The 27,043-nt window shown below is 50.2% G+C and overlaps 1 protein-coding gene across 2 annotated transcripts in view; it reads right to left on the reverse strand.

The window, feature by feature from the left end:
- Positions 1 to 259: 259 nt before the first annotated feature.
- SGTA (small glutamine rich tetratricopeptide repeat co-chaperone alpha) overlaps positions 260 to 27,043 on the reverse strand; it is a 34,439-nt gene continuing 7,655 nt past the window's right edge. The window contains exons 2-12 of one of the 2 annotated variants that reach the window (XM_061561938.1): positions 20,685 to 20,844; positions 19,522 to 19,631; positions 17,962 to 18,055; positions 17,104 to 17,203; positions 14,179 to 14,283; positions 13,266 to 13,404; positions 9,408 to 9,476; positions 9,113 to 9,150; positions 7,722 to 7,811; positions 6,323 to 6,475; positions 260 to 5,455 (exon numbers count right to left, since the gene is read on the reverse strand). In XM_061561938.1, the coding sequence (XP_061417922.1) occupies positions 5,449 to 5,455; positions 6,323 to 6,475; positions 7,722 to 7,811; positions 9,113 to 9,150; positions 9,408 to 9,476; positions 13,266 to 13,404; positions 14,179 to 14,283; positions 17,104 to 17,203; positions 17,962 to 18,055; positions 19,522 to 19,631; positions 20,685 to 20,784 (1,005 nt within the window). In that variant the 5' untranslated portion in view covers positions 20,785 to 20,844 and the 3' untranslated portion in view covers positions 260 to 5,448. Of the gene's footprint in view, positions 5,456 to 6,322; positions 6,476 to 7,721; positions 7,812 to 9,112; positions 9,151 to 9,407; positions 9,477 to 13,265; positions 13,405 to 14,178; positions 14,284 to 17,103; positions 17,204 to 17,961; positions 18,056 to 19,521; positions 19,632 to 20,684; positions 20,845 to 27,043 lie in introns of those variants that run through there. The other variant, XM_061561948.1, reaches the window with a different exon arrangement.

Genomic DNA, 27,043 nt, shown 5'->3' on the forward strand with positions numbered 1-27,043 from the left:
ACTCTCACGGGGACCACGGCGTGTCCAATCCAAAGCCACGCACGGTCAGGTTGCAGCAAACACATCGTGACTCCAACAAACCGAACGGTATGGAGCAACGATTTCAGGAGGGCAAGTCGACGGCTGTGTTTTGAGGCACCGACCCAAGCGAACGCATTCGCTTGTTTCGGCAACTCCTCCCAGACGAACACCTTAATGGTGGGGAAAGTGCCACTCCTAAATTCACATTTACGATCGTCGCTCACGGTAGAAATTGAGGTTATTTTGTTAAATATTCAAAGCGCCTTTATTCATGCCAGCACATCCACGTTAAGATCATCACCGTGGCATTCGCGGCCTCAACCGCATCGCGAGCAGTGGGGGACGCAGCCGTCTGCGGTTTGCGTCGTCTCCTGACCAGTTACAAAACATGTCTCTGTACATCACGACTCCTCTCCAGGTGCGGGACGAGGCTCTGCTCGCCTCACACAAGACGCCCACCGAGAGAGAGCAAGACGCTGGCTCGCACATTACGACCGACAGCCAGACTCGCCCCGTACGCACAAGCGAAGTGATTTTCACGTTGGATGAATGCGACTGAAGACGACCGACGCAGGGGTGATGGTGTTCACGCCGATGGCTCGCCACGTAGCGGCTCGCGATGGACGTTGTCGTGATGTCCAGCCCTGAAATCACTCGGCGGCTCGTGATCGCTGCACACAAATACTGCGCCCGCAGCTCAACGTTGCAGACGCGCAGTGTGGGGGTCTCCCTCGGAGCCTCGCCACGAGAGCCGAGGGGCAGCGCCGTTTGCGAGTGTCCATTTGGACTTGGTGTGGTGGCCGGGAAAACATTGGCAGCGTGTTTGTCTCTCAAATCCCAGCTGTTTGTTGACCACGCAAACAGCATCAAGACAGGGCATTGGGACACCAATTGGCAGTAACGGTGATGAGGTGCGTGGCGAGACTCGAACCAGTGTGGCTGGGATAAGTGCAGCGTAGCACGAACCGGCCACCCCAACATAGGTCCATACACGACCGTAGACCCCCTGGCAATCACAATGGCAGATACGGGCAGATACACACAGATAAAAAGCTCCCCCCATTTAGTCTCGTAGGATGTGGCGTTAGCGAGCACCTCCATGTGCCTGCCCAGCACGAGAGGCTGGTTGGAACCAAGCGTTCGCCGAGCTGCTTGGACTTCCCAGAGCGAGTAAACGACGACTCCGCGTAGGATGTGGTGGCAACCTTGGGGAGGAGGCTGTGGTGACCTTGGGGGGGAGGCTCAGACCACTCGGATGCCACTTTCCGAAGGTACAAAGTGCGCGTGTCCACTTGCTGGGATCGTAGCGCAGTACGACAGCCGCTTCATCGCTCCACACACACAACGTACACACAACGTACACACAACGTACACACACAAGGTACACACACGCATCGACACACAAACATGACGCACACACACACAACATACACCTTCCTTTCCTTCCGTGTTCGTCCATCAAAGATTGTTAATGACCATGACATGCTTCATTGGGATGAGTCTGGGGTACGGTGACAGCGCAGATGGCTGAAGAGGCCAACATGAGCCCGGGAAACTCCGTGGCACACTGGACATGATATGTTGGTAGCAGCCTGCTGCTGGGGGACGGGTCTCTTGATACGGGTCTTGTCCTGTTGTCTCCTCACCATGGCGTTTTTGGTTCTGCTGGTTTCAGCGCCATGCCAGATGAGATTTCGCCAGGTCAGACGAATTTTAGCAAGGATTTCCCATGACTTTTGATCTATGTTAAAGCTCTTGAGGGAGGCCTTCAGTGTTTTTGAAGTGTTTCTTTCGGCCCACCGTGTGCTCGCTTCCCATTCTTCAGCTCTCAAAAGAATATCTGCTTCGGGAGAGGAGTGGCAGGCATCCTGGTCACACGGACGGCCCATCCGAGCTGTGTTTTCATCAGGTGTGTGGGAATGCTCGGCATGTCAGCACCTCTGAGGACTTCAGGGTCTGGGATTCTATCCTGCCGCTGATCCTTTGCAGCTTCCTCACACAGTTGAGGTGAAAGTGATCGAGTTTCCTGGAATGGTGGCGTTGGTCTACTGTTCAGGTTTCACAGCCATAAGAGTTGGCAGTATGACTGCCTTGTAAACCTTCAGTTTAGTGGCCAACTTGATGCCTTTCCTTGCCCCACTGAATCTCGCAGAAAGCCGAAGGCTGCACCTAGCCTTGGTAATCCTGATGTGAACAGCACGTGATAGAGCGCTACCAATGTAGGTGAACTTGTCGACAGCTGACAAGTTTCTGATCTTTCACAGATGGTAGGGTCCACATAAGGATTACTGGGGGCAGGTTGGTCTACAACTTCAGTCTTCTTTGTACCGAGTGTGAGGCCGAAGTTGTCACAGGCAGCTGAGAACTGGTCCATGAGGGTCTGCAGGTCGGCATGCGAGCCAGCAGCCAGCGCGCACTCATCTGCAAACAAAAGGTCGCGAAGTCACCTCCTCCACCTTTGTCTTGGCTTGCATCCTCCGCAAGTTGAACAGCGTCCCTCTCAAAGTGGTAGATGAAGCGGATCCCAGTGTGTTCATTTGGGAAGGCATCTAGCAGCATGGCGGTGAACATCATGCTGAAGAGGGCTGGTGCTAGAACACAGCCTTGCTTCACTACATTTGTGACTAAAAACTGTTCAGAGGACCCTTGGTGATCTTGTACACACTAAGCCTTTATGCCATCACGCAACTGTCGCATCATGGTGATACATTTGTCTGGGCATACAAACTTTACTATAATCTTCCAGAGGCACTCGCAGCTGATGGTGTCGAAATCCTTTCTCAAGTCGACAAAGGTGAGGTATAGATCAGAGTTTTGCTCTTGGCATTTTTCTTGGAGTTAGTGGGCTGCAAACACTATGTCAGTGGTTCGATGGCTTTTTATTAAGCCACACAGGCTCTCAGGCAGCCGGCCTTGGTCTTGGTGTTCTGTTAAGACGATTCAGGATTCTTGCAAAGATTTTTCCTGCAATGGACAGCAAGGATAGACCTCTGCGGTTGTCAGGCTTGGCGATTGCCCTTCCTCTTGTACAGGTGGATAATCCACGCATCCTTTAACTCCTAAGGGACAGCTCCTTGTCTCCATAATGACTGGAAGAGGCCGGTAAGCTTCTCAACCAAACGAGGCCCTACCACCTTGTAGACTTCCGCTGATATGGTGTCAGCTCCCGGAGCTTTTCCCGATAACAGGAGACTGATGGCTTTTTTAGTTTCCTCTATAGTGGGTGGATATGCAAGTGACAGGTTAATTTTAACTTGAGGCAGCCTTTTGATCGCGTCTTTATTTATGGATGAAGGCTGATTGAGGACTGAATTAAAGTGTTCGGCCCATCTGCCAAAGATTTTGTCTTTTCTCTGTGAGCAGTGTGGTTCCGTCTGCACACAGGAGAGGTGAGATTCCTGAGGGTTGTCGGCCATAAACTGACTTGAGTGCATCGTAGAAACGCGTTGTGTTGTTGCTGCCGGCATATGATTGTATCTCCTCTACTTTCTGATTGAGCCAAGCATTCTGCATAGGTCTAAGCTAGAGCTGGACAGTTCTGTGGATGTTGAGAAATGCAGTTTTCTTGGACTATGAGCTGCTATCATTCGGGTAGGATTTGTTCAGGCAATGTTTCACATCAAGGAGTGCCTGAATCTCTGTATAATTTTAGTCGAATAAGTCTTGGTGTTTGCGTGTGGTAGCACCGACTGTTTGAAGCGCTGCCGAGTGCCTCCGCATCTTCAGTCAGGCCTTAGGGACTCCAAGCGGTGGTCTCGGGATTCAGCAAAGCACTGCTGGATGCTCTCCTGTTTCAGCTGGGAGATGTTGAGTCACTTAACATTTTGTTTTGCCTTGTGGACTTCTAGGTTTGATCAGGATGTTGAGCTTGGAGATAACGAGTCTGTGGTCTGTCCAGCATTCTGCACCGCACATGGCCTTTGACACTTGGACGTCACGCCTGTCTCTCCTCCTGACGACATAGTCAATCGAGTGCCAATGTTTTGACCGTTGTTGCGTCCCAGTAGCAAAAGGCCATTGCTGTTGCATTTGCCAACACCATGTGCACCCTAATGATCCCATTCCATGACTGATGGTCAGTTCCAACTCTGGCAATGAAGTCGCCGAGAATTAGTTTCTCTTTGCTGGGTACAGCAGCAACTGCAGTCTCCAGGCCAGTGCAAAACTTGTTTTTTTACCTCATCCGTGTTAGTCATGGTTGGCGCATAGGCACTGATGATGGTGACCTGCCTTTTGCCTGGTAGATGGAGCTTCAGGGTCATCAAACGGTCGTTGATACCGCTGAGTAAGCTTGACAGTTGGTTGACAGTTGGTTGACCAGGTTAGATTTTGCTGCAAAACCAACACCAGCAATGCATCTCTCCCCTTCTCCACACCAACTCCCCTGCCAGCTTGCCGGGTCTCACTCAGGGCGGCAACGTGAATGTTGTATCTGGCAAATTCTCTGCCTACAAGAGCTGTGCGTCTCTCAGGTCTGTTTGGTCCAGCCGTGTCCATAAGTGTGCGCACATCCCGAGCGCCAATATTAAGTGGTGTCACTTTGAGGGAGAGTTGCGCAGCTTCAACTTCACTCTCTCGTCCAAACTCATCTGTATCCAGTGGCAAGACTATGTCGAGATGGCTGGAGATGATGCTGGATGCAGTGGACGATCTGAGGAGACCTTCTGATGGTATTTCCCCCACCAAGGGTTCCACAGACCCAACACAGATACCTAGTTTGCCCGATTAGTTCATCGCCGCCTGGGGTTCGGCGTTGGCAGCTGCCGGCAGCACCTACGGTAGCAGCTAGGGTATTCCCAGCAAAGACTGACTGAACACCCAGCTGGCCAGACACACATGACGCACACACACGACGTACACACACACAAGCAAAGTACATACACACAACGTACACACACACACAACGTACACACACACACGACGTACACACACACGACGTACACACACAACGTACACACACACACAACGTACTCACACACACAACGTACACACACACACACAACGTACACACACACACAACATACGCACACTCACTCGAGCACGCAACACACAAGCTCGCCATGGAGGTCAGATGTTCACCTGCAAGTGTCCACCTGGCCCTGGCACTTTAAAGGTCGTCAAAGAGTTATTTTGTTTTGTTTGCGCGTGATTCACCAGCCATATCACTCGCTGTCACACAGCAACCCCAGCCCCAGAATGCAGGCGCATCAAGAAGTCGCGGGGTCACGCCAGGAGGTCAACAGTTCACCAAGACTGAAGAAAAGCAATCATTTTACGTGCCATTTCGTTTATTTTTATTGGCCAATTTGTCTGGATGGGACTATCCAGGGAGAGTCAATGATTGGGCTGGTGCGTGGCGAGGGAGGGGGGGGGCTTGTAGTCATGGAGGGGGGGGGAGGGTAGTGGGTAGAGGGAGGTCACAGACGTTCAAGAGCTGTGGAAGAAAAGAGAAACAAAAGTTGACATACTGCCACCAACAGCTTCGAGCCACAGAATCCCAACGGAGGCGAGGGACTAAAATCCTTCGTTTCAATCCAGTGGGTACCAGTCCACATTGGTCCATGCCGCTCATACCAACAAAACCCGGGCATCATCATCATCATCTCACAGCATTTCCAGTTATAAGTGAGCGAGTCTTAAGAGGAAGCAGAAGCCATAAGCACACAACACACATTGGCAGCCCTACATTGGCTTCCTGTAAGGTTTAGGGTAGATTTTTAAAGTATGCTCATTACTTACTGAGCATTGAGTGGTTGGGACCCTTCAATTTTAAATATTTGAATTCTATAGATCCCTGGACAGCTCCAGTGATCACGGGACGGAGGATTCCTCACCAAGATCCCCTCTAAAAACTAAGCACAGGTGGCCGAGTGTTCGGCTCTCAGGCCCCCGAATTATGGAATCGGCTGTTGCACTTTGTAGAACCCGACTGCACACACTTCTATAACCCATCGATCACATTGTCATGCGCTTAACCTGCATTGTAATGCATTTAAATTGATCTGTGTATTGAATATGTTCATCATTTATATTGCTTTATAATTATCGACTGTTCGTGTTGCTTTATTCATTCCAGCACAAGCGCGTTAATTGTGAAGCGCCTTGTGACAATTTATCTTGAAGGGCGCGATGCCATATAAAGATGTGTTTATTCGTTAATATTTTGGTTTTTAGTTGTGGTCTTACCTAGCATTCGTTCACTCTTATCGGCATCTATTAAAACAGCACGCGCACCTTCAAAGCATGCGTCTACGTCAACAGATCTCTGCGAGGTCACCCCGAGTGACCTCTGCCCTCTCACCTGGGCGGCTGTGGTGGGGGCGGGGGCGGGGGCTGGTAGGGAGGTGGGAGGTCGTCGTGGCTCGCGCTGGCCGGCCGGCTACGGATCTGGCTCCTCAGCTGCTCGATGAGCTCCGGGTTCTCCTGCTGCATCGTCTGCGCGAACTGCTGCCCTCTGTCACGCGGTCACGTTCATGCCGACTTTAGAATCCCAAGTTCTGGGCCAAAGATGATCCAGCACTCAAGATTCACTCCAGTATCACAATTTTAATTTTACTAGGTTAAGGCCCACTGAGCTACGCAGCTCTATTTCAGAAGTGACCTGGCCACAATGGTAGCTCAACGAAGTGGCTTATCACGTGGACATTTATAGCAACCAAATACTCTAAACGTACATTCATTCTAAATGTGGAGGGAAAAACTGGAGGACCCGGAGAAAACTACGTGACCATGGGGGGATAGACATGCAAACTCCAAATATACAGGCGTCACCGTTCGAATCGAACCCACGACCTCCTGTATACCAGGTGAGGTAGTTAACATCTCGCCACCATGGCGTCGCAGTCACTAGCACGCCGACGGTCAGCCACCTCTCCTTATCACTCTTCTATCGCTACTACCATGGTTACGATTTCTGTGAGCTTTACTCATCAATTGTTCCACCCACGCCGATGACTTGGTCTACCACCAGACACTGTTCAACCACCACACTACAGGTCACAACAACACTACCACCCACTCACTCACCCACTCACTCACCCATCCACTCAACTATCCACTCACCACAGTGCAGGTCACAACAACACTACCACCCACTCTCTCACCCACTCACTCACCCATCCACTCAACTATCCACTCACCACACTACAGGTCACAACAACACTACCACCCACTCACTCACCCACTCACTCACCCATCCATTCAACTATCCACTCACCACACTACAGGTCACAACAACACTACCACCCACTCACTCACCCATCCATTCAACTATCCACTCACCACACTACAGGTCACAACAACACTACCACCCACTCACTCACCCACTCACTCACCCATCCATTCAACTATCCACTCACCACAGTGCAGGTCACCTCACTTCTCTTTCTGCATCTCCCCTCCCACTGCTCAACTTTGGAATTCCCTGACATCATCTCAATTTGCAAACTCTTATAATAATCGTGGTCAATTCAACAAAGGTGTTACACTACTATCTATTACGACATTGAGGGTGCTGCTTGTTGCTGGCTGATTGGCGTTTAGAGGCCTGTGCTGAGCAAGTCTAAGTTGAGTCAGGAACTAGCGTTAGGCCGAGTCAGCCTAGGGAAAGTGATGACCGCATCACTTAAGCGCCCGTCCATTATTGAAGGCCGAGGCAGCCGAGGAGAGGCGTGCTTCAGCCGTGGAAGCTGCGCACGTACGCTTGGATTAGGCCGGCCATGTCGTTGATGCCACCGGTTCCCACACCCGGGACGCCTCCAGAGAAGCCTCCTGACATCATCCCCGACATCCTGAGCAACGACAACAACCACCACCGTCACGGATCATCACTCGGTGGTGCAGACTCGAAGACAAAAGATCTAGGGACAGTCTCGTGAGTGAGAGGCTGATTGAAAACTCGATGATTTGGAGTTGCGGGACAAACCCCGGTGTTGCGAGGGGAGTCGTAAAAAGGCTCGAGACCACAGAAACATTCACAGGCTTTGTGGTGAGCTGCCTCGATCGAGCAGAGTGGAGCGATTGGTCACCAATTGAGCCCTGCAGGTTGGTATACTTACAATTGTAAGTACACGTTGTTTACCCAGGAAAGCCTCACCGAGTCTCAAGACTATTTTGCAAGGTAGTTCTGCTAAGTTGTTGCAGCAGGGAATGACTTATTGCTACGCAGGTTCCCATTCCGTAATTTTCACCTACATTTCCAAAATTGGCAATTATGGACCATGACACTGGCACACAATAGCCTACTCTTCTTCTCTGAATGATGTCACAGGATCTTTAACGTTCACTGTGAAAGCGGATGGTGCATTCCGTTTCATGGCTAATACAGCCGCAGCATTAAGGCCAGAATCGAACCGCAAACCTTTGCAGCAAGCGAGAGATAAAAACGGAATGAAATAAAGCAAGACGGACAAAAATTAAAAGAGAGAAATGGAAAGAAGGCAGAGCTATAGAGAGAGAGGGCTCCACGGAGCGACGCGTGGTCACCGACTGTGCGTGTACGTGCACTGCTCACCACGACCTCCCGGTGGCGCTGGAGGTGGCATAGTTCTGATAAGTTCTAAACGTAAAGGAAAACCCAAAAAGTTTGAGACTTTGCTAACGTTTAACAAACGTTTGAACGATTAGCACCTCTACTGGACGTATACTTTACGACCAATTATTGTCCACCACGGAAAGCAAATGGTTTTGTATAATTTTTATGGTTGTGCTGATCGGGACCCAGTGCTCTTTGCCTTAACATCTGGCAATTGCAGCAGCAGTTGTTTCAATGGGCGTGACCTACTGATGAGACCCTGAAGGTCTAAACCAAACCACACTTTACATGCTCAAAGAAATGCCCTCAGAAAACATTGGTCCAGAAGGCCGTCGAGCCGATGGTTAAAAATTACCTTTTATGTTGTCGAGAGACTGACTTCCTGTTAATTTCATATTCAAAATGGACTATCCATCTATTAATTTTAAATGTGTTACCCATTACTCTCTGCCACAATAGGCTGTGTCCATCGCGTGTGTATCGCATGTCCATGCGTGTGTCCATGCGTGTGTCCATGCACATTTGCAAGCGTGCAAGCACACCCGCAGTGCCACTCACATCTGCTGCAATTGTGGATTCTGCATCATGTTGGCCGCCTGCACACACACGCGCGCACACACAGCAGCGATCACCACAATGAGAGACGTCGCCCGCCTTCCCACGCGCTAAACACGGCCCACGAAACGCTGCCGGCACTCGCTGTGGCGCAAAGACGATGCCTCGACCGTTTGGTGGCGCTGCGGCGGTCAACGCTCGGGAACAAACTGGCGCGGGAATGCGTGTAGCTTGGGATGTCGCGCGAGCGACACGCCGCTTGTGTGAACCACGAGGTCGCCGTCACGGCGCCGCCTACCATGGCCATGAATCCCGGGTTGTTGAGGATCCCAGCGAGGTCGAAGCCTCCGGGCGGCGTGGCATTCTGCTGTGACAACGCGCACACAAAATACGCACTCAAAGACGAAGAGAGCCCCGACTGGGCACCCCCCCCGCCAGTGGCGACACCTACAGGGGTACGCGTGCACGCGGTGTATGTTTATGTGTTTCTCTGCACGCGTGTGTGTGAATGTATATAGGTGCATGTGAACGTGCAAAAGCGACACGACGCTTCAGTCACGATGAGTCCAGGGCTGCGATGGCGAACGCCTGCAATCCAGCACCGCAGAGGCAGCGGGGTTGGTGGATCACATTCATGTTGTCAAACTCCCTTCCCGCGTGCCATACCCGGGCTCGCCAGGAGAAAGCGGTACAGCAAATGTTGTCTCCACCTATTCCAATAGTACGGGATCGAGCACCGCCCCTTGCACGCGTGGGTTCTCGCCGGGTGCTCTGGTTTTCTCCCACACAAACACTCAGGAATTGGCTGAAACACCTTCATATATAGAGGACTGTGGAGCTTGGGGGCTGGGTGCGTGGTGAATGTGGCTCCAGCTCACTGCCTGGCTGCTGCCCTGCTTACTCACCTGCGGCTCCTCCGAGTCGTTCTCTCTCTCTTCAAGAGCAAGCGAATAATTACGCAACGTGTTCCAAGTTGAGATTATTATTGCTTAGTGACAAACCCTAGGAGCTCAGAATGTCCTGATCCTCCTTTCCTTTGTGACGGTGAAAGCCCTGCAATCGCTGTGACTGAACGCCGCTTTCCTTGCGTACATTCACTGAGGCGTCAACTTTATGCCAAATATAGAAAGGGAAAACGTATTTGCACAGACGCAGATTCACGAAAGTGAGTACACATATGTAATGACCGAACGTAAGAGACACTCACCCCAAGCCAATGTGCAGCCAAATTGTAATTCAAAAAGTAGGCGAAGGCCTCCTATTGGTGGAAAGAGGCCTCCACGATGATTGGTCGGGAGGCAGGGGTTTGAAGAGGTTGAAGGATTTCAAAGAGGAGAAAGTGGGACACAGAGTTGAGCCCGGAGATGACGGTTGGCAAGCGTTGGGAGGAAAGGGACACGGATTGGCCGCGAACAAACAGACTGAGTGAGGGCAAGTTGGAGAGGGGGGGGGGGGGCTCGAGAAGGCTAGAGGGGAGGGGACGAGCTCCAAGAGGAAGAACGAAGCCCGGGCCTGCCGTTGTTACTGCGTCTACACAAAGAGGCTCACAGTACACAGTCGTCGCGTCATTTCACATGTACAGTAGCGTAGTGTACAGTGTAGTGTGTAGTGTATAGTGTAGTGTGTAGTGTAGTGTATAGTGTAGTGTATAGTAGTGTAGTATAAAATAGTGTAGTGTATAGTAGTGTAGTGCATAGTGGTGTAGTGTATAGTGTAGTGTATAGTAGTGTAGAAGCCTCCTTAGAGCCCAATGTATTCGCTTACCGACCATCCCCCTGTTAACGACGGGTTGTTGTAAGTACAGTAAATATTAATTAATGCATTGATTAACCACATTTCTTTTACCGTTATATGTTTATAATGTTGTTAGTATCTTTGTGTATTAATATCTATTGTTTAAATATAATAAAGTACGTTTTTTTGGTGAAAATTTGAAACTTTTGATGCTATTGGAACGAATTAAGCCTTTGACGTGTATGTCCTATACTCACGTAACGATCAAATCACTTAACAACCGTTTTTGGCGGAACCAATTACCGTCGTTAAGAGGGGTTCTGCTGTATACAAAGGCCAGTGTGCACACATACAAACAAGAATATGTACACACAGTCATACACCATATACACACACGGAGAGAGAAGGCCCACTTCCATCAATGAGGTGTCCACACAGGGCTGTGTCTAATATTGGTGATAATTTATTTTCGCCATCGTTCTTACGGCGCAAGCCTGCGTTTCACAGACACAGGCTGCAGTAGACTCACAGTGGGGGGCGACGTTGCTATGAAGAATCTTGATTCCACAAATTGCGGGTAATGTTCCAAATTCGACAAATTTACAACGTTTTGCCGGTACATAATGGCGTACTCTTTACGAATGACACCACGGGATCCTTTGATCGCCCGCTATGAAGCAGACAATGCGTAGTAGTATCTTTTGCGGTCATACACCCGCCGTAATAACCAGGTTCGGCTGGCCGGATTCAAACCGAGAAACTTTGCAACAAGTGGTGAACGCAAAACAGCTGGGCCGTGTCGCCGCCCCAAATGAGAACCTATTAAGTACAGCAAGTCACAGGGCTGCTGCAGTAGTAGGGCCGGCACTACGTGCGACCACCTTTGTTTCCCCAGTGCTAACATCGATCACACCAGTTGGCCATGAGCGGGAATCTGAACCAATCCTGGTCAACCAAGCCTCCCTCGTGGCGATGTATAAACATGGCCACTAGGAAGACAAAGAGGCCCAGGCATGGTGCTGAACACATACCCCCAAGTGTGTTGTCTTGGCCTTTATAGGTGCTCGTTAACAGCACTTACCCCAACAGTCTGCTGAAGAGTATACAGGGGATCTTTGTCTGTCTTGTGTGCGCATGCATGCTTGTATGTCTTTGTATGTGTGCATGCATGCATATATGTGGATGCATGTGTGTGTAGAGGTGTGTGTGTGTTTGTGTGGAGGTGTGTGTGTGTTTGTGTGGAGGTGTGTGTGTGTTTGTGTGGAGGTGTGTGTGTGTGTGTGTGGAGGAGGCTCGTGAAGGACACTGCTGGGCAGTTGGAGGCAGTCGCCCTCCAGCAACAACGAAGGGCAGAGGAGCGACGCTCACAACAACGAGTGGGGGTACTTCTGGTGCATCTACCAGTCATCTCAGTCAGCCAACCCATGGCACCTGGGTCTGTCCCGAGCACTGGCGGAGCCAGTGGGGGGGGGTTGGTACGTGCCCCCCCAATGATCCGATCAAAATCCCTAATTTCGATCGGATCATTGGGGTTTATTTGTAATAAATCGGCATTTTGCGATCCCCACTGCCACTGTGTGGCATATTATTACGTCCCAGGGCCTCTATGAGATGATAGGACAATAGTCTGAGTCCATAATTGGCAATAAGTAACGGCAAAGCAGTTATAAGTACACGACTTCCCTAAAGGCATTCACCTTCAGCGAGCGCGATGCCGATCACACACGGTTCGAATTCGACCCTCGATCGATGGCTGCGCCATCGATTAAAGAGCAAGGGACTTACTAACAACTCCTATAATTTTTCATTGCTGGAGGGGTTGCCCCCCCTACCTGAAAATCCCGGCTCCGCCATTGGTTCCGAGACCTCCTGTCAGCGAGCCTTCGACACTTCACGTGGCCTCAAAGTGCACCTGGTCTGGCACAGGCGCCGTGGTGATGTCACCATCACTTAGTGGCAAATAGCGGGTATTGGTGTGTGGAGGTGCGTGTTTGTGTGTGGGTGTGGAAGTGTCTGTGGAGGTGCGTGCGTGTGTGGAGGTGCGTGCGTGTGTGGAGGTGCGTGTGTGCTCGCAAACAGCACTTGCCCCTACAGTCTGTTAAGTCTATACGGGGGATCTTTTTCTTTTTGTGTGGAGGTGTGTACGTGTGTGTGGAGGTGTGTGTGCGTGAGGTGCACGTATGTGGTGTGTGTGTGGTGTGTGGAGGAGTTTGTGTCCGTGGAGGTGCGTGCATGGCACGTGTGTGTGTGGAAATGCGTGTGAGGTGGTGCGTGTGTGGAGGTGCGTGTGTGGAGGTGCGTGCATGGCACGTGTGTGTGTGTAAGTGTGTGTGTGGAAGTGCGTGTGTGGAGGTGCGTATGTGTGTGGAAGTGCGTGTCTGTGTGTAGGTGCATGTCTGGGTGTAGGTGCGTGCGTGCGCACCGGGCTCGTGGCCTCCCTCCCTCTGCTTTCGGCGAGCTCCAGGTTGCCTCGGTAACCCTCGTTGTCCGGATCGAGCTCAACGGCTCGACGGTAAAACTCCACCGCCTCCTCGTGCTTCCCCAGGGAGGTGAGCGCGAGCCTGCGCGGCACGCACACGGCCAGGCGCCGACAATCATCGTCACAGCAGCGCCGCCGCACAAACCACCGCCACGCAGCACCGCGCAGCAATGCCAACGACCACTGGTCAGGGGCCACAGGGCTTTCCTGCTCTCATTGGTTATCTCTCGTTCACAGCCTTGAGAGTCAGGGGTGGAAATTGCGCATTGCTGTGGCGGGGGGGGGGGGGCGAGTCTATTCACTGAACAAAAAAACTGCAGCCAACTTCCTCAGATTGTGGTACTAATTTTATTGACCCCGGTGGCATGATGGGCTGAGACGACACCCCAACTAGGATTTAAACTCTCAAACTTCCAATTGCGAGCTGTGAGCTCCACCGCTGAGCCAGCTGGCTGGTTATTTACCACTTGCCGACCAACTGACTTGGGTTTTGCTCGCTTTGTCTTTGTACCGATTGTGCTCTAATGGCACTAATGGCACCTTGTCATCAGTATCACATGGCAGCGCACCGCTGGGCATTAGGTAAGGCCCGTGACAGACGGTATCACAGAACTGCTCGCTGCTGGGACACAGCCATTAAAACACAAAATCATTCACACATTTACTATTCGTATGATTATTGCGAGCGTACAGCTACCACGAAGGAAGGCGCTGTGTTTTACAGACGGGTAGAGCCTGCAGTGGTTTCGCAGTAGGGGGCGGTGACATGGCTCAGCGGGAGTTCAGCACGGCCCGCGCGTGCGGACGCGTGCAGCGTGTGTGTGCACGTGTGCCCGCACGGCACAGTGCTGCTCACCCCATGCGCCCGTAGGCCTTGCTGTAGTTGGGGTCGATAACGATGGCGCGCTCGCAGTCCTGCACCGCGCCCACGTAGTTGCTCAGTTTGCTGTAGGCGGCCGCCCTGCTCCGCCGCGCGTCCCGGGGTCGTGGCGGAGGGGAGAGCAAAGCGGGGGGGGGGGGGGGTCCGATGGCACAGGCGAGGGAACGGACGCGCGTGTGAGCGCAATGCGTGATGCGTGCGGGCGCAGCAGTGTGATCGTACCACAGGTGTGTGTATTTGCAAGTCAGTGTGGGAAAGCTGCGAGGCCCAGGCTATTGTGAGCTCGCCACCGCATCAACGGGAGGCTTATGCCCCCAATGAAGGTGAAGATCGGTGGGGGGATGGAGGCAAGGCTGATAAGTCAGATGGATTCTATGACCTCTTGTCACAGGTGCTGGCAATAGTGTTCCCTTGAGATAGAGTAATCCTGTTGAGTGACTTTAATGCCCGAGTGGGTATGATGTAGGCCGGAGTGATTGGAAGGCATGGGCCAGATCAGCTCAATAATATTGGTAGGAGGCTGCTAGTCGTCTGTGCAGCCCATGGGCTTGTAATCACCAACATGTTGTTTCCAGAATCGGTGCATCCACACAACATCATGGATGCACGATGGGTCCAATGCAAGAACATCTAAGTAAGCAACAACATATTCTTTGGGTCTTTCGGTAAAGTCACGTATATAGGTTCAAAGATCACAAAAAACTCCAACGCTTCGATCACAACACAAGCGAACGTCATCAGGAGGCAAACTTGCAAATACCGTCTGACTCAGCAGCTTTCCCCCTCTTTTTTCCTCCTGATGACGACCGCTTGTGTTGTGATCGAAGCGTCGTAGTTTTTTGTGATTTTCTTTGAACCTATATACGTGACTTTTTTACCGAAAGACCCAAATAATATGAATTCCTGCAGTCACGAAAGCTTTAGGTCAAGATTTAAGTCAGAACAATACGAATGTGCATTGATGACACGTTGAAGGCGGCTCTCTGAAACAACTGTTGCGGAACTGGCTCAGACTCTGACCCCGAAACTGCACTGGCCATATCGCAAGAGGTTTACACGCGGGCATAGCAGGACGCCGCGAACCGCGGATCGTGTCGATTTGGGTCTGTTCAAGCTGGTACGCACTGATCGGCGAGATAGGACGAAGCAGACTGATGGAGAGACTCTTGAAGATGAGTCGGCATACTTTATATGCAATCCTTTACTTAATAGGTAGCCAGTAAAGCTCATCACGTATCAAACTCGTGGTCGGATCAAATTTCTGTTTCCTCACTATCAGGCGAGCTGCGGCATTTAACACGGACTGGAGTGGCCGTAGGTGAACAGCGCTGGCACAGCCGAAGAAGCTGTTGCAGTAGCCCACGCGGCTGATGGTGAATGCCTGGACGGGCATCCTCAAAGTCTCCACAGTTAAGAGTACGACGGACTGTGCGCAGTTGTCGAAGCTGGTAGAAGCACTGTCCAGCCAGGCACCTGATGTGAGTACAGTGACGGGAGCGGAAAATGCGGGTCCCATGTCCTTGACAACAGGACCTACCGTGGAGCTGATCTGCCCACTTCATGATGGTGAGCAGGCCCGGGTAAAGCTGCGCGTATGGGAGTCAAGGGCAAATTTCTGTTCACCTTGGAGTGCGACAGGGATGTCCTTTGGCCCACATAGTTTTAAACATCTTCTTTGACCACGTAATTCGAGACACTTTCCATAGCTGTAGTGGAAGAATTTCCATCTGCTACAAATACAATGGGAGACTGATTGATACTCAGGTTCTCCCTATTGGTCAACGATGTTGATGATCTGGCAATTGCTGCTCACTCTGAGAAGAAGTTGGAGACGCGACTGCTGAACCCGAGCATGATACTAATAGATGGGGCCTTATCATCAATCACGCAAAAACAAAGCACCTGCCTGGGTATTTTATGTTATAAAATACTCAACCACCTCTGATCTACATGAATAATGGGCCAGTTGTGGAGAGAGTGGAAACGTTTCTGTACCTGGGCAGTGTGCTTATGACCAGCTCCAGTTTGGAAGCGGAGGTCTCACACGGAATCAGTCGAGCTGCAGTGTCATTTCATCAGCTGCACAATGTTGTGGAAACTACCTGGCTTATCGCTCCATACGAAGCTCAGGGTCTTCTCAGTCATGGTTATGCCCTCCCTTATTTACGCTTGCACATTGTGGAGCCCTTTAAAGGAACATGTGTCATTTTTAAACATTCAGACTGGCCTTCCCCTATGATCCATTCTGCCCTTCTGTGAGGAGCTCACAGATCTTTGAAAGATCTGTGAGGAGCTCACAGATCTTTGAAATATCTGTGAGGAGCTCACAGATCTTTGAAAGATCTGGACACAGTGCCATCAGTGATTTCCGATGGTAGGCAAGGCTGCGCTGGCTGGGCCATGTAGCGGGAATGTCCAGAAGGGGCTAAATGAGCACGGCACGGGCTAGAGAAGATGGGCTGATGCGGTACAGAAGAATGTGGGGATGATTGGATTAACCAATGACTGGTACAAGCAGAGTCAAGATTGGTCACTATGGAGGAGGCTCGTGAAGGACGCTACTGGGCAGTTAAAGGAAGTTGCCTTCCAGCAACAATGGAGGGCAGAGGAGCGACACGCACAGCAATGAGCGGAGCGCTTGGCGGCTAAAACGCAGCAAGTTGGCTAATTGGGGAGCACAAGTGGTGCATCTGCCAGTCATTTCAGTCAGTCAACCCATGGCACCTGGGTCTGTCCGTGACCTCCTGCTAGGAGCCTTCGACACTTCACAAGGCATCAGGGTGCACCTAGTCAGGCGCAAGCGCCATGGTGACGTCACCACCACTTGGTGGCGAACGGCGGTAGTTGTTGTTGCTGTTGTAGCTGCGTGTGTAGTTCTGTGTAACTGTGTGTTTAGTTCACCGGTTGCAGAAGTAGACGGCGTTCTGCTGGTGCAGCTCGATGGCGTGTGTGTAGCACTCCACAGCCTCGGAATAGCGCTCCTCGCGCATGTACTGGTTCCCTGCACAAGGCACAGAACGGCATGACGTCACGACGCATTCACATGCACGGCCGTCACTTAATACTGCGTATTTACTACCCAAAAGTCCGCTTCATAGTGGACGTTAAAGTTCCCTTTGACGTTATCCGACAAAGAGTCGGCAACATGTGCTGGTGTCACGGTTAAAATTTGCCAAATTAAATAAAGCGACTTTCAAAGTGTTAAAGCGGTAAAACCACACAGCAACACGGCAGACGGCATCCCCCTGTGAAACACAGCGCATTTAGGATAGCGCTACACTAAAAGAAAGGTGAGAGCACCACAGGTACTCAATTAAAAAACTACTAACTTTTTATTTTACCAGGTAAGGCCCACTGAGCTATTTTTCAGAAGCGACCTGGTCACAAATGATAGCTCAACGAAGTGGCTTAGCATGTGGACATTTATAGCAGCCAAATACTCTAAAACGCGTGATGTTGATTCTAAATGTGGAGGGAAAAAACCGGAGGACCCAGAGAAAAATCCACGGGGAGACACGCAAACTCCAAACATACAGCAGCAGGCGTAAGGATCGAGATCGAACCCACGACCTCCTGCATACCAGGCGAGGCAGTTAACATCTCTCCACCGTAGCGCCCCAAATTACATGTATAATTATCAATGAGCGAAAACAAGAGCATTAAGGCAACGCTACATATTGCTGGTAAAGATTGCGAAAGTGAATATTAATGCTTCATAGTGACTTCAACAAGTCCTAGTGGCGTGTTGTGAGCGGTCACCCTCGTTCTTGTATTTGTCAGCGCGAGTTCTATCTTCTTCTGACACCGTGCAGTCCGGGAGGGCCTTCTCTTGACTGAGGGGTGGATTTGATGCCTGAGCCGGTGGGGGAGGGGGGCGAGGGTGGGGGGAGCCGAAGGTCAAAGAGCGGAACTCACGGCATGAACACGCAGCCAACACACCGGCGATTGCCACTTGGCTTCAGCAGCAATAATGGCAAAAAGGATCTCCGCTTTGTAAACGTGGCCTTCGCCGACAACGTGGGCTGTTTTCTGCATCCAGGACCCGTCAAATAAATCGTAGTCAATCCCCTCAAGTAACAAGATGACAACGGGGAGACAATGCAATGTATAAGGCGCAGGACATTTCACAGAGATAAATGACTGTGATTGAGACGTGGAGCCAAGTTTAGTGTCACTCAAACGTCGGGTGAACGAGGCGAGGCCTATTAGTATGGACGTAACATTAAGCAAATACTTTTAATGTACGACTCTTTAGGCCTCGCCTCCTCCGTCTTTATGCCCCACCCCTTACTCATTAGGCCCCACCCCTTCCTCTTTCAGCTCCGCCCCTTTCCTTTATGGGACTTGCCCCCTTCTTCATCATCAGGCCACGAGGTTGGGCTGGTTTGGGTAGTGGCGAGGGCTTGTTGATGACGTTGGGGGGTTTTTAAGCTTCAGATGGAGTGATAGGGCCAGGTAGTTTCCACAGCATTATGCAGCCGATGAAAAGACACTGCTCCAGCGAGACCTCCGCTGCCAAACTGGAGCTGGTCATAAGTATGCTCCCCAGGTACAAAAACTTTCCACTCTCTGCACAGCTGCCCCATTATTCATGTAAAGTGGAGGTGGTTGAGTATTTTATAACATAAAAAATACCCAGGCAGGTGCACCCCAACGTGAACATTAAATTGCTCCGACTCCCATCCACGCAGCTTTACCTGGGGCCCACCCACCATCATGAAGGTCTTTAATGATTGCAGGAAGAGGACCAATGACCCTGAAAGTACAAAGAGCCCCGAGTCCTGGCCTATTGATGATATCATAGGCCTTGACCAGGGGTGGGCGGGGGACAGCAGGGGTGCTGGGGCGGCTTCGCGATGACCACCAAAATCCCTCTTAGGGAAATGATAATAGATTGAGTGAGGTGGGGGGGGGGGGGGAAGCCAGGTTGCCCTGAGAAAACCCAACACATCCGCCGGGATAGCGGCTCACTCATCTGCACAGATGAGCCACCAGCAAATAGACACGGAGCAATCCACGAGAAGAGCGAGCCAATGCATTGTCACCATTCAGGGGTCATAATTCAATTCAAAAAAAAAATTTGTCGATTAAATTTCAAATACTTTATGATAAGATCCAACATCAACAATTAAATTCAAATATTGTGGGCACAGGAATCAATTTTAATCACTTAGTCGATGTGATGTCACAGCTTTCATTGGAATGCTACTTTCAGTGTCACCTCGTTGGGCACCAGATGTGTGCTCAGCAGGCGGGTGGGTGGTTGTCTCACTGCTCACTGCACACGAAAGCTCCCTGGGGAGGCTGTGGGGGACTCACGGGCTCGTCTTGCGTCGCCTCCACGAAGATGTCGAGCAGCGGTCGCGACACGGCGAGGTGCGAGTCCGCCGCAGTCACCCCAAACGCCGTCTCCAGGCACTGCGTCGCAACTACCGACGTGGACGCACGGGGAGACAGGGAGATGCACGGTGACGCACGGTGACGCACGGTGACGCACGGAGATGCACGCAGAGACAGTTAGACGCATGGAGACGCAACGGGACACGCGGGGACACAGGGAGACAGGTACACGCACGATGATGCACGGGGACACATGGAGAGACAGGGAGACGCCCCTGATGCATGAGGACGCACAGGATCGAAGGGACTCACGGGCAGACAGGTCGACGCACGGTGACACATGGGGACACACAGTGACGCAAGGGGATGCACAGGGAAAATACCAGACGTAAAGAGAAGTACAGGAAAGCAAATATTGGTATGGGGATGCATGAGGAGACAGGAACACAAAGAGACCCAGAGACACATGGCGATGCACAGAGACATGGGGACAAAGATCCCCCTAATAGCCGATAATAGACTGTTAGGGAAAGTGCTGTTAGTGAGCAACTATGAGGACCGGCACGGGACACGAGGGAGTGGGCAGCACAACGCCCGGCCGCCTTTGTCTCCCCAGTGGCAATGTTTACACTCGACCTCAGGGAGGCCCAGGACCGGTTCAGATAATCATCACTGGAGTTGGCCGTGAGCGGGAATCGAACTTGGGTCGCTGTGTTCATAGCGCAGCGCGCTAACCGCTACACGGACAACACATGGCAACGTACAGGTATGCATGTGAGCACAAGCAAAGCACAGCACTGGAGAGACTGGGAGGGCAAATCCTGCTCACGAGTGTTGGCAGGGTTGTGTGAAATCACGCGGGGAACAGCAACACACGTTCCACATTCGTATATATCCCAATGACTGGCATTTGCTGACCGTGCAGCACAGCTCAAAAATGTCGGCTGAGCTAACCTAGGGGAGGCAAGCACCAACTGCTTATCCAGAGTTAATAAGTAATTGTTGTTGAACCTCACGAGAAGCCTTTACCGAGAGGGGCCTGGTCACATCAGGCTGCATCATCTCCGAGCACCGCCACCGCTACGACCGCCACCAACACCGTCATCAACGCCATCACTGCCACCACCACCACCACCACGTACCTTCCAGACTCTCGGTGGCGTCCTCCGACAGCGTCCCCGCGCGCAGCTGCTCGTTCAGGAAGCCCAGCACAGCCACCGCCAGGCGCTGCACGTCCGACATGGCGCCCCGTGTGTGTGCGTCCGTCTGTCTCGTCCCGTCCTGTGTATCCGCGTACCAAGCCTAGTGGAGAAAAACGCGGCCCACGTTACTCCCTCGCTGGAAACCCAAGGCATTCGTTAACAACGCCGTAGCCTTAAGGGGGAAAAAAAAAATGGAAAATAATATATAATAGGTGACGTTTGGGGCAATGGCTCTTCTTCATGCACACCGATCACATCGAATCTCCATGTCACACACCCCAAATGTAACGAAATACGCCCGACAAAATCCAGCATCGTTGATGTTGGCGCATTCTTCAGGCACGACAGAGCCAGCACCAGAACAATAATGGTTTCCTAAAATATTTCATCTGGATAATCCTTTGGCATGAAGCATCTCGTTTGCTAGGGTGCCAAGGGTGTCAAGTGACACACAGCAAACATGCCATGATGTGTATATAAACATTTCTACTTGTATGCATGTTGAACTGATTTCACACCGTACGTAGCCAACCATGATAATCGGAGGTGCGGGGGAAGGACAAAAATTAAAACCCGGTCTTAGCAGTGCAAAATCTTCAGACTCTTCGTCAGGAGTGAACACATACACACCCAGCTCCCCCTCTGTCACTGAGGAGCAACCACCCTTTGCGAAGAACAAAAGCTATAGAACCAAATCTTCCCTTGTAGATAAGAGTGACGTGAGTTTAAAGCCAGATCGGTTTCTAAATGTTTTAAGGAATTGGGAGACATGCTGTAACATATCAGTGTAAAGTGAATCGTGTTGAATCTGCTATCCGGATGACATCACTGGAGCACACGTGAATGGAGATTTAATGATTTTGTGCAAATCTTCAAACTCATGGCAGACAGCTTGGGGCAAGCGACATACACAACTTCCACGTAACCACAAATCTCCCTCTCGCACATTTGAAGGATTATCACTAATTCCAGGGGTAGAATTTGATTCAAGACTCGGGGTCTTTTTCGGCTGTCTCGTATGTAGTGTTGTTTGCCTAAAGGCAACATTTAGCATTCATTGTGTATATAGGTAAACAATTCATTATAACACACGATTCAATACATGCATCATGCGATAAGCAATAGATTTTAGCGGATGAACAAACGCATCAAATACTTGCCTTCTAATTATACATTTACAACATAAGAGCAATACACCTTTGCGTTGCGTCTTCCTGTAAGGTGATCGCTTAATAAAGTCCAAGTGTGCCCATAGCCGAGGGTTCTGCATTGCGAGGCCCGCGGGCCACTGGGTGTCCCTGGTGGCCTTTAGTGCGGCCCCTGACGTGCGGCCTCCGACAATGCACAAAAGTGAAAACACCCCCATTATCGTGCTGCTGTTAAACCAAATGGTTTCAAATGTGTGGCAGCCCTCACACTGATGATGTCTTATCGGCGAAAATGGCCCCCTCTGAAAATTAGTGAAGAACACTGCCACAGCACAATAAGCATTTGGCAGCACTCATCTTCAGTGGCGGTCCTAAGCCGGAGGTGGAAATTCCACTTACTTACTGTGGCCAGGAGCAGTCTCTCCATTCAACCTCCACTGCCGGCATTATCATTCATAACAATAACGTTTTGTTTTATATATAGCGTCATCGTTCATGCAAATTGCATCTCGCGATTAAGCTGGAACTCAAACAGGCAGTGAGCCAGCACCACCAAAAGTTGCTTAGGCTCTGCAGTCCTGTATATATATTAACCCTTTCCCATTCCGATGACGTATGTGTACTTCAGTTTTTCTTCCAGTTCCGTTACGATAACATAAAAGTACGTCATAAAATAACTTTATCGATACCAAGGCACCCACAAGGTCATGCGGGAGGGAGCGTGGTCCAGTTTGGCACCACCTATCATAGAGTGCGGTCGTGTCGCTGCACTTCTCTGCGGTGAGTACAATGTCTTTAAAAACAGCGGCGCTATGCCTATCTAAATAAAATTAATGCTAACCGCTTGCCCGTCCCGAGATTCAGCGGTGTACAGGACACCCACCCTGCAACTTGCAGACGTCTCGGAACGGGAAAGGGTGAAGAGGTTTTCAGCCAATCAATGGGTGTTTATACATATCGGAGGAAACCGGAGCACCCGGAGAGGATCCACGTATGCCAGTGGACAACATTCAATCCCATACAAAAGGGACAGAAAATGTTCGTCCACACTTTGCTGTACCGACTTATCTTGGTGAGCCAGGGTATGGCACCTCAACATCCACAGGAAAGGAGTTTTAGATTCGTGTGATCCACCGACCCTCGCTGCCTCCAGTGATGGATTATTGGCGTGCGTAGCCACCACCGCCTGGCCAATACGAGTTAACATGAGTTTGTAATATTTGTGTGTATCTCTGTGTGCAAGCTATACTCCCAGCAATAAATTGGCAAATGTTGACAGCCGTGGTCTCCTTGGAATCAGAATGGTTGTTGGAAGTGGGTCGTGGAGCTTGGAATTTTCGTTAAATAAAAATGAAGCGACGTTGAATTGGTCCGTTACTGAAAATGGGATTCCTACACTCATGATATATTAATCGAAATGTGCATGCGAGAATCAATTATTTACAATGTGTGCCAATGACATGCAAATGATATGCTAATAGTATGCATAGGCTAATGGGGACAACACAACTGTGCGCTGCTGCTTTGGCTTTCTGCCACCAGTGTAGTCAAAGAAGAGATTCATCATTTCACTTGTTTATAATTATTTCACTTGTTTACCAAGAAAGGCCTCACCTGAGCCTCGTGACTCCTTTTCAGGAGGTCCTGCCAGGTTTTTCACCGCAGGGGGCGATGATTTCTCCGTATATATTCCGATGCGGTCTGATTTTGAAAAGCTTAGACCCCGACGCCGGTACGCATCGGCCTACGTTGAACTTCTTTCGCACCATATGTAGCCAACGGTGCTCATCGTCGCGGGATCTTTGACGTCCACAGCGAGCGAAGCACGCGACGCACGGCGTTGTTGTACGGTTGATGCAAACCACGGCAATAACCAGAGGACGGGGCTGCTGGATTGGTGATCCTCTGCAACAAGCGGAGAAAACCCGCTACCACTGAACCACGTCCCTTTATTCCACATTCATAATAGGCAACCAAGTTCATTGTAATGGGTAGGGGAGGGGGATCCAATATATGTTAACTCATTTGTAAAGGGTCCTCAGCCTAAACCATGCGGACAGCCGCAGTTGTAAAGGATTTTGTGTAACATTGGCCACGGAGATTTTCTTCCAGCGTTCACCCAAACGTTAAAGGTGTGTTGCCCCCTCAAAATATGTGAACACAAAATGCATTCCATCATCAGAACCGGAAGCTTATTTCCCACAAAAAAAGCCCCTTGAGCTATAGCTCTTATTCAAGGGCGATTCGACCAGCAATCAAATACCATCACAATATTAGTTCACACTAAGGCTGCAGATTCAATTTACAGGAAAAGCTCTATCCGGCACTTTACCATCCGGAATTCTCCATTCATTGGCGTCTGTCATAGATGGCAACACACAACTTCATCCAGCATCTTGACGTGTGCTTCTCATAGATCTGTTTACGGGAGCTTCAGGACATTGCCGAGTGGTGGTCGCGCGAGCGGTAGCCTGTACATCAAGTTCTGCACCACTGTGTACTGTACATACAGGACTGTACCACTGTACCACTGTGTACTGCACATACAGTACTGCAGCACTGTGTACTGTAAACGGCCCCACTGCTCCTCTCCAATCAACTTAGAATGCTCTACAACTGGCTGGTGAGTATCTCTGCAACAGAGGATATTTCACATTTCATAGTTAAAATGTAGGCTTAGTTTCTTCCTTCAAAAGTTGTGCGTACTTGAAAAGTTTGGTGAACCATAAGCATACGCGAGATGATCGATTATCCAGCGGCTACGGATTTTCATAAACGCCGGATAATCAATAATCATGTTTAAAATAGCTTATTCATGCACATTCTTGTATAACATTAAGTTTTTAGGCATTGTGTATGTGTTTTTGGGGGGGTTTTCGATTAGTTTACGATATAAAATTGGCATAAGTAAAGGTACAACGAGACAAAAATAAATATCCTACTGGAACAAGTTACTGCATTTACTGTACCGTTCTTCACACTCCAATCTCGAAGACTATGCATCATGGGGTGATGTAATATTCATTGTTCTGTGATTTCTCTATACGGCTCACGAACGCAATCGAACACATTATCTTTTGTTTCAACAACAACGACATGGGTTTGGCGATCGCCAGAGTGATGCAGCCTTGAGATCGGTGAACGCTAAATTACACGCACACTTTTCGCCGGATCGCATTGTATATTTTTTGTTTTTCCGAGTTATTAGTTATGAAAAATGTATATATGTGCAGTATTTTCATTGTTTAAGTTGCTGTATGTAGTGTACAATGTACCGTATTCAATAATTGACACTGAAATCAACCATAGCTCCTTTTTTTGTCACGCACACGGTGCCGATCGCTGGACTGGTACAGCCTTTGGAGCGGTTTTACAGCAATCGCCAGGTTACATGCTGGTCTCACCCGATCGGCCCAGGACCGCCGGATAATGTTGTATGCCGGATAATTGCGTGCCGGACAATCGATGATAAACTGTAACCGTCAGATAATCAGCATATTTGATTCACTGGCACCATCCATTCCCCATGGATAACAGAGATGTTCCTGTAGTTGTAAGTGGAGTGAGATGAGAGCAGAAATGAGTCCTGAGAGACCCTCCAAGACGGGGAGTACGAGCTTGATCTTGGGGCTGGATTGGGAGCCAGTACAGTGGAGGGATCGGAGTATCGGGGTGACGTGGGGGTGATGTGGGGGTGACGTGAGGGTGATGTGGGGGTGACGTCAGGGTGATCTCACGGGTCAAGTCTGCCAGTGGCGCTTTCCTGTTGTTTAGGGAACTTGTTAACTTTTTGTGTCACACACACCAACCACACAGGGCTTCTGGAACGGACTGACGAATACCAGACACCAAACACAGCAAGCACCGTTGTGCCTGCCCTGTGTGGACTATGAAAAGGCGTTTGACTGATGTATCTGAGCTCTCAAACACCAAGGCCTAATTAAAATAGATATAATTAACACAATTTATAGAAACTGGAACAGTTACATTCTAGATTTGAAGCTTTCGTGACTGCAAGGATTCATATTTTACCTATGTGACTTTACCGAAAAAACCCAAGAATATGGAACAGCTACAATCTGAGAATGCTTGAAATGACAAAATGCATGAGTAAGGGAGTCGGGATGGAAAACATGCTTCCACGAAAGTTATTCATGGGCGCGGTTAGACTGTTTGTTTAAAATGTAATCAAGGAAATAAAAGCAAAGACGTACGCGGAGAAATGTTTACCAATTTTAAGATTTGCTGATACAGTTGTAGAGAAGAGGGTAGTGGCGTCATGTGCGCTGTCCGGTGCGATGGCGTCACGGGACGTGGGGTCATGCGCTCTGGACGGCGCACATGACGTCACAGCTCCTCGAGTATAAAGGGGGGACCCCGTGACGTAAGTGGAGTCAAGGGTTGAGAGAGGGTGAAACGGGAAGCCAGGGGCAAGAGGGTAGGGATAGGGGATAGCACAGCGCCAGGGCTGCTCGGTCAGCCGTGTTGGCTGATCCCACGGCCGGCTCGGAGGAGACAGCACAGGGCAGCCGGCTGTGTTGGGACCCAGTGGGACCTAGCTCGGGACCCATAACCCCTGGGAAGTTGTTACACACTGGTGTGCTCCCAAACTTTAATAAACCCTTGGCGGAAGCCCTTAACCCTACCTCCGTCTCCGAGTGCGTCCCGGGAACTTCTCAACACAGTTATAAGAACCGACAGAAATGAACTGAAGGGAATGGCTGAGGAACTGAATGAAGACAGCTGGAAAGTTGGACTCGATATACAGGGCGCTTAAAAAAATGTTATATGGGACTATCGTTTTTTATGGAAAAAGAACGGATAATAATACACCGCAACATGATAATAAATCTATGTTTATAGCTAAAAAAAGTAAAAGAGTCTCCACTTGTTCGCCAACATTGTCAACGCGTGCCTGGAATCTTCTCCAGGTGGTCTCCAGAGCCCGGAGGCACATTTCTTGTGGTATTGTTGCCAATTCTCGGAAGTGTTAACAATTTTCTGAAGCACCCTGTATATGAACAATCATACATATCAAGCTAATAATTTTACGCAAAAAAATAACACATTGTGATTTATGGAGCTCTTAAACCCACCCCCCCCCAAAGTCGTGCCCCAAGTGCCGGTCCCCCTTTCTGAGACAAGGCCAAA

The sequence above is a fragment of the Lethenteron reissneri genome, chromosome 4 (genome assembly GCF_015708825.2).
Source record: "Lethenteron reissneri isolate LAM-NWPU_2019-01 chromosome 4, ASM1570882v1, whole genome shotgun sequence".
Classification (NCBI taxonomy): Eukaryota; Metazoa; Chordata; class Hyperoartia; order Petromyzontiformes; family Petromyzontidae; genus Lethenteron; species Lethenteron reissneri.